At 38.7% G+C, this 8,134-nt stretch overlaps 1 protein-coding gene across 1 annotated transcript; it reads right to left on the reverse strand.

Moving 5' to 3' along the window:
* Positions 1–511: 511 nt before the first annotated feature.
* On the reverse strand, positions 512–7,838 carry LOC115414123 (RNA polymerase II elongation factor ELL-like). Its single transcript, XM_030127345.1, has 5 exons — positions 7,775–7,838; positions 5,178–5,244; positions 4,907–5,078; positions 3,013–3,057; positions 512–679 (listed from the first exon to the last, which is right to left on the reverse strand). Exons 3-5 carry the CDS (start codon positions 5,030–5,032, stop codon positions 560–562), a joined length of 291 nt encoding a protein of 96 aa, XP_029983205.1. The 5' UTR covers positions 5,033–5,078; positions 5,178–5,244; positions 7,775–7,838; the 3' UTR covers positions 512–559.
* Between the last annotated feature and the right edge of the window lie 296 nt (positions 7,839–8,134).

Consider the following 8,134-nt stretch of genomic DNA (forward strand, 5'->3'; position numbering starts at 1 on the left):
TGTATTATTATGTATGTTTTGCTAGTGCATATATGTTAAATTTCATTGCATGTTCAGAATAAATCACTAAATCACATTAAATCACATCACATTATTGGACTGGTTCGGCCCACAGCAGATCAAATTAAGATGAATGTGGAACTGAACTAAATGAGTCTGACAGCCCTGGTTTAGAACAAACCCTGGAGGAGGAAAACCCTGGTTCTTGGTACCAGAACGTGCACGTAGCCCAGCCTCCAGTTTCAGATGTGAACAGTGACAGTTTGGCTCATACCAACAGCCAAACGGACGCCTCAGGTGTCTAATGGACGTAACATCTGCCCTTCATGTGGTTCAGGTTTCATCATGAGTCCGTCCTGAAAACCAGCGGTGCTCTGGATGTGGGCCTTCAGACGATCCGCTGAAGGCCTTCAGATCTCCGCCCGGTCGACCGCCGCTGCTCCTTCAGTATCTGACGCCTTCGCTCAGACCACCGCAGAGTCCAGCTCGATGCAGCGTAAAGTGACCCTGGTTGGGTGGGACTTTTCCAGGTCTGTGTCAGTCACTGGTTCGGTTGTCCTCAGTTTGGACCAGAGTGCAGCTGCTGCTGGTCGTACTCAGATATGAGCTTCTTGATGTGAGCCAGTTTGTTGTGGAGATATTCACAGCGGATTTTGTCCTGGCTGTAGTTGGGATTGGACTAAAAATAATAAAACAACACGTAAGTAAGACGGTAAGAATATTCTAAGTACTACGGGCAACGGTGCAGAAACATTTCGGTTCGGTACATTTCGGTACATTTTCGGTACAGTGAAGGAGACCAATTCCTAAAAAAAAAAACTACTGAAAAATGCAGCATACTCTGAATTAAGTGTCACTCTACAACAAGGTTCTAATAGTTTTGGATTTTTCATTATATTTTAGTTTTTGACTTTTTTTTCTCTAATTCAGTTCGTTTTCATTTGTTTTTAGAGCAGGTTGATAGTTTTTATTAGTTTTCGTTATTTTCTAAATGCTTTGTTTTAGTTTAGTTTTGGTATTAATTTTAGTTTAGCCGTCTCTTTTCTCTTCTTCTCTGTCGTATTCAAATAAATCCCAGACAGGACTCTGCTGCTTTCTCCCAACTTTAGTCTCCATTAGGGATGTAACGATTACTGGTATAATGATAAACTGCGATAAAATCGCAGATGGTTAGTATTACCGTTTAACTTCTAATTCTCATGATAACTGTGTTTGATTACCACACTTTTAGGAGAAAAAACCCTATGGAAAGATCTGCTTTTATATCAAATATTTGAGTATAGTTTTAATTTATTACAATTTTAATTTTCTGTACCTATTATTTGGAACCAATATTCACTTTTAAAGTCTTTGAAAAGGTTCGTTAAACATCTGTGTGTTATTTTGCAATAAATTATACATTTTTCAATTCGGATTTTATATTTTTTTTTTGTGTTTTCCTGTCCTTTGTGTTTTTATAGTAGGTTAAAATGAAAAAAATAATAGACAGATGATATATGAAGTTGTGCTGAAAAAACAGATCCAAACATGGGTATAGTAAACATGTGTTTATAGTATATAAAGGCCAAATCAAAAGGACTGAAAAACAGACAGAATAGACTCAGACCACTAAGGGTTAATATTTGAATGTTTCTGACACAGAAAGGACACTGGGACTGTTATTTTATTTGGTTTTCTTGTTTTGTTTTGTTTTTTTCAAAATACAACTTGGTTAAATTATTTCAGTGTGTGTATATCAGTACTTTTTGAACATTTTGAGCACAATTTCAACAATATCACGATAATAATGAGAACTGATAATTTTGGTCACAATAACCATGATATGAAATTTTCATATGGTTACATCCCTAGTCTCCATGTTTCCAGGTAGAGTGGGGACCAGAAGACGACTCTAAACCACAAGTGACCGACTGTGAAGTGTCGTATGGTGCCACTAGCTAAAATTGCTAGAGCAAAATAAATCGCTTTCATATCAATCCGACGTAGACAGAGACGAAAACGAAGGAAATTTTATCCATAATTTTTATCCATTTAAGTTAGTTTTGTAAGCACACAATACAGTGTCAGTTAGTTATCGTTTTTCTTTTAATTATAGTTTTTATTTATTTCAGGTAACGAAAATGTTTCTTTAATTCTAGTTTTCGTCAACGATAATAACCTTGCTCTACAGCTGAAGTTTTTATTTCGCTGTGTGGGTCATGTAATGTGCAAATACATATATATAAATAAATTATGAATTGAATCGTAGACAGTTGAAATTCTGCCCTTAATTCAGTAAAATCCAACTGAATACGGCCTTAAATCTGAAAAAACAAACATTCCAATAGCATTTGTTCTGTCATTTTCTGGATCAGAAGCGCTGGCTGTTTAAACACTGCTGGGGTCTGGGGTCGGCTTAGGTTTTCTCTTGGTAACGCTCATTTTAACAGTTGGACGGTGTCCTTTTAAATACATTATGAAATTTGAAGTGTTAGCAGAAATATAAGTGATCTTCACCAAGCAATGCAGACACACCGCTCTGGTTTTGTTGACTTTTCTCTCTCCGTTGACAACCCCCCCCCGTTGACCCCCCCCCCCCCCCCTCCCCATTACACACCACCACACAAACAGATGAATTCCACAGGAGACACTGACTGTATCCAGGGGTTCAATAAATCAATCATTAAGGAATATGACATGGTTTTATCATAAAGTATATAAGAATATTTAGCTTTTACTCTTATAGACCCTATTGAAAAAGAAATTCAGGTTCTCAGGAAAATTGCTGCTTATCAATTAATCGTTAATCGATCGATAAGGTCAACCAACTAACGATTAATGAATTAATCAATTTGCACCCCTAGTGTGTTCCGCTTCAAGGTTCGAGTGGAAACTTAAGGCGAGTGTTTGCATTCTTCACCAAAACGGTTTTGTACAAACGAGTGCACCGTTACACCCCTACTAAGTACAGCTGACAGATGAGTAAATACTGAAAGAATTATTTTTTTAGGCAGACAATAAACAGATCTTTACCTTTTTAATTTTGCGATACTCTTGTACAATCTGGTTATGAACCGTCTGCAAAAGACAAAAGTTACAAGTGAAAAATGGAAAACACTTTTAATCGACAGCAATTACAGCCAAAAAAAAAAAAAAAACAGTTCTCTAGTACAACAAACAATGTAGAGCTGAGATTATTAACTAACTTTAATAAACTCGAATCTATCAAACAAAATAGTTAATGACATTTTTCCTGATGGAACCTTGGTTTCCTTCATGTCTCTGCTTTAAAAATTGGTTCCACTGTTGTGTTTCACACGGACGCTTATTGTGACGCACATGAGTCCAGGCCCCACCCCAGTTGGATGTTCGGTCCATGTTCAGTTGGTCTCAGTCAGGTGGATCCAAATGTGTTTCAGACTGAGCTGACAGATTAGAGGGTACAGATGGAACCAGAGGTTGCGCTAGACATTTTTTTGTCCGTCATTTTGACGGACAGGGTCGTAAAAATTCCGTCATAACATATTATTCTGTAATTTCAAATTTTATTTTTTTAATGATAATGAGATATATTAGTAGTATTTAATGTTCAAAAACATCTCAGTGACACAGCAGCTGTAGTTGCTGCTGCTGATAAACCAACGTGATATCACGACTCACATAATTCTATACTCCACTTTTAACTGGTGTGTTCTCTGTAGACATTCTAAACTTTCCTTGTGTTTGTTCACACAGTGTCCAATCCCATGAACTGAGGGTTCGGGTTCAGGTTCTGTGAACCACAGATCTGGAAACAAATGGACATGCCATCAAATAACACATGAAAGGTAGAAAATGCGTACATGTAAACACCAAATGCCATCAGAACTGGAGTCATTCCTTGTCTGTCCGTCATCCTTCACCGCATCAGTCCCTTTTTTTTTCACCACGTTTATCAGTCCCATCACATTTACTGGGTTTTAAAAGAACTGAGGAGACTCGGCTGTCTTCACATTTTGCGCTAGCAAAGTAGCATCTAATTTTGGCTAAAGTCAGCAAAAAACGATTACCCTCAGTATTTTAATCTGTCAAAATGACGGACGGCCATCAGAATTTTCCGTCATTTAAAAAAAAAATCTGTCAATGACGGAATATTTTCAGTTAACGCAACCTCTGGATGGAACTGGACTGGTTTGGACCAGTTTACATCTGGTGGTGTTGGTGTATTTCTCTCTCTCTATTTTTTTCTATATCCTTTTACTTGATACTTTTTGTAGTTGTTGTTTCAGCTGATTCTGGAATAAAGAACAAGTTGTTTGTCATTTTCACACGTCTGTTTCACATTTTTACTATTTTTTTTTCATTCATTCAAATAATTGGTAAATGGGATGAAGTCGATTATTTCACTGCTTTTTCCAACAGGAGGTGACCATGTTGGATCCATCTCCCTTTATTACTTGACTTTTCGACCGTTGTTAGACATTAGTCGCTTTTCCATTGACCCTCAAATTGCGTGAATATAACTTACACATAAAAATTTGCCAAATGGAAAAAAGACAGTTTCACCAAAACCTGTTTTTCCATGAAAAGTTTTTGCACTTGAAAGAGGTGGTTTGTTGGGTGTAGAAAAATTGGTATATCATGCAAAACTGCAATGGAAAGGGCACTCCTATTTTTGGGGCATTTCGCAGGAGGGCCGGCGTTACGTTCTACATGTTACATTCTACGTATTTCACCTGGGGGCGGGGTTACGTTCTACATGTTACATTCTACGTATTTCACCGGGGGCGGGGTTACGTTCTACATGTTACATTCTACGTATTTCACCCGGGGCGGGTTACGTTCTACATGTTACATTCTACGTATTTCACCCAGGGGGTATGGGTAAATATGGGTAAAGTTTAGCATGTGTCTGATGGAAAAGCCACTCGTGGAACCTGGGTGTTACCTTGTATTTATGGGACTGGCGGTGCTGCTGTTTGAGCTGCGAGTCCAGCTTCATGAACTGCTGCGTGGTGCCGTCGATGCGAGCGTGTAAGTCTCTGTATTCGCTGTACTCTTTGTTAAAGTCCATCTTGTAGCTCTGCCTCTGGGCGTGGTTGGAGATCACTGTGTACTTCCTGCAAACACAGAAAAAGGAAAACACTGCCTTCAGGAGAATGTGCTGCTGCATATAAAACATAATCAATAAACACAGATGGTAAAGAATATACGCTTACGTTAAATAATCTGCTGCATCGTTGTCTGCTTGGAGAATATTGGAGTCAAATAAAATGTCATTAGACTCTGAAAGGAAAAAAATGTACAGAAATTTAATCAAGGTAACACAAGACATACATACACATACATACATACATACATATAATACATACATACATACATATATACTGTATATCTCATTTCATTTCATGATGTCAGATTAATTTTCGTTTAGAGGAATTGACCAGTTTCATTTGAATTCTTTCAGTTTTATCTGACTGCGTTACACAGCTCCACTCCAGTGTTTCAACTCCTCAGTCATGAAACTATCTGTTGTCGTCCTTCAATTTTTGATGAAATATCCAGAAGCATACAGGCATTTCAGGATGGAATACAGTTACAATATTAATAGTGAAACAAAGACCAGGTAACAGTTCAGGTAATATTGTCCTTTTCACACAGACTCCTTGGTTTGATGCTTTTGGATTTAAACTCTGCTCAATACTTTCTAAATAAACAGCAGTACAGATTTAAAAACTACAATATTTGGTCATTGTTTAGTAAATTTGGAACAGTGAATATGGAATTGGGCTATAATTAAGAGAAGGATGATCAGATATATCTTATCTAGGCTTATTTCTTCATTTTTTGACAAACCAAATAGTACATGTTGGACATTTAATTTAAGTGAAGAGTCAGCTGTGGTATTCACAAAACTATTCAGATCAATCCAAAATGTGTGAGTAGATAGATATGTACTTTATTTATCTGGCCCGTGGGATGAATTTGCGAAATGCAAAAATCACATTGAAGTAGGGCTGCATGATTTTTGCCAAAAATAAAATCCTGATTTATTTTCTCTAAAAATAGATTTGGGGTAAAACTACAAAAGACAACAGAAGTCAGCAGGTTGTTTTCATGAGCACAACACAAGGCACTGCCCCCCCCCCGATCTGTGATGGGATCAGTGATGGGCCCACAGAAGGTCTACCAGTGTGAGTCAGTGACAGACATCAGTCATGTCTGTGTGGACCACCTAACATGAGTGGTCCCATGAGTTCTACTTGAACTGGGGGATCTGTGTGTGAAACCACAGCTTACACTGGGATCAGCACTGTGGCCCCTCCCAGATTTAAGGTCTGTGGTCATTACACAGACTAATGTGAAAGACCGCTGTCCCAGTTAGGAGGAGGAGCCTACAGTAGGCCAGAGAAGGAGTCTATGGTAGGCTGGAGGAGGAGCTATGGTGGACTGGAGGAGCCTACAGTAGGACCGGAGGAGGAGCCTACGGTAACCCAGAGGCACAAGTGAGATGAAATCGATTAGATGATTTTCCTTTTTAAAAATCGTCCTAATTAAAAAAATCCGATTTCAGTTTAAAATCGATTAATCGTGCAGCCCTACACCGAAGATATTAACAATAAATGGAGTCAAACTCATTTCAGTTCAGGTTCCACAAACAGCACAATGTGATCAGTGGGTCAGAACCAGTAAAAGGTAATCAAAATAATCTATAGATAATGGTAATTCTATATTTTTCTCGTTTAGTGTAAAAAAAGTAAAATTACATGAAAATGTTTTCATTTATGAACTATACTAAAAATACTACAACTAAAAATATAAATAACCTGAACAAATAGGAACATGAAATGTGTTAAGACAAATGGGTGCAATTTGAACAACATTCTGTCTGTTACTATATGTTTTGTGTATTTGGGGATCCACTGTGATCTGTACAGTTGTATACACACGAGTAAATAATAAACTGACGCTGAATATTCTTAGAATTGCACATATTTTTCTTTAGAAATTCTAGGTTGTTCGCGGTTGTTCATGTCATCCACATTTTTAAAGGGCAGTCTGTCTATGTCAACATTTTCAGGATGTAATTTTACCTTTTTCACACTAAATGACAGACAAATCTTTGGAGTTGACATTATTTGTGGGTTATTATGTTATTATTGGTGTGTTGACCCGTTGGATCCACAGGTTCTAGATGTGGTCATTTTTATGCTGTTGTGTATTCGTGCATGCTGTACCGCATTTGTCCAGCAGTCACCGCCAAAGTGTTCTGACCATAGTTATGTGATTTTAAGGATATTGTATTAAAAATGACTAGTATCTGCCAAAATACTAGTCCGATCAACTTACTGTTTTCACTAGTCTGTTCACTGAGAAAAAATACAAAAGTATGACAGACTGAAGCAGTCAGCTGTGTGCGGACACACACACACACCTACACACACACACACAGAGGTCACTTGGCTTTTATAAAATAGATTTTACTGGTCTGGCCCACTTCAGATCATATTTGGGCCCCTGAACTAAAATGTGTCCGGCACCCCTGGTTTAGGTCATCGGTGGATGTTTGGGTCTTTAAGGGTTAATTCTGCATCTGCTTGACAGTAACAACACATATTTTTTTTCATATAATTGTAAATAAATGTAGGCAGTAAGGGTTTAAAGGTCTCATCTTGTGCAAAGTGACATATTTCCTGTTTCCTGCAGAGAAACATCACTTATTTAGCCTGAAAATCTATTTCCTCATTCATGCCTTTCATGTGGTTTCATAGCCGTATGTGTCACTGACTACATTACCCATGATGCCCGGCCTTACCTGTGCCATCTGATGACACTTTGTTGTTGGTCCTGTATGAACTGGGATCTTTTCTGCGTTCCCTCTTGTCCTCCACGGTCTTTCTCCTTGACAAACCACACCATACAGTCACTAGTGCATCATGGGAACACAGATCTGATGCTGGTGCAGAGTGTGTGAGCTCCACCCACCTGCTCTTTGTGTTTCCTTTTCTTCCTGCTGATGGTGTGTGTGTTCAGGGCCGGTACGACCAGAGGGGGCGGGGGTCGCTCAGGGGCCCCCCTTCAGGCTCCTCCTGTGCAGACGGAGGTGGCTCCAGCCTCGTAGCGGCCTGCACCTCCTGCTGACACCCTCTGATAACGAGTCCGACAGAGTCCTGGG

This window comes from Sphaeramia orbicularis, chromosome 22, assembly GCF_902148855.1.
Source record: "Sphaeramia orbicularis chromosome 22, fSphaOr1.1, whole genome shotgun sequence".
In the NCBI taxonomy this organism is placed as follows: Eukaryota; Metazoa; Chordata; class Actinopteri; order Kurtiformes; family Apogonidae; genus Sphaeramia; species Sphaeramia orbicularis.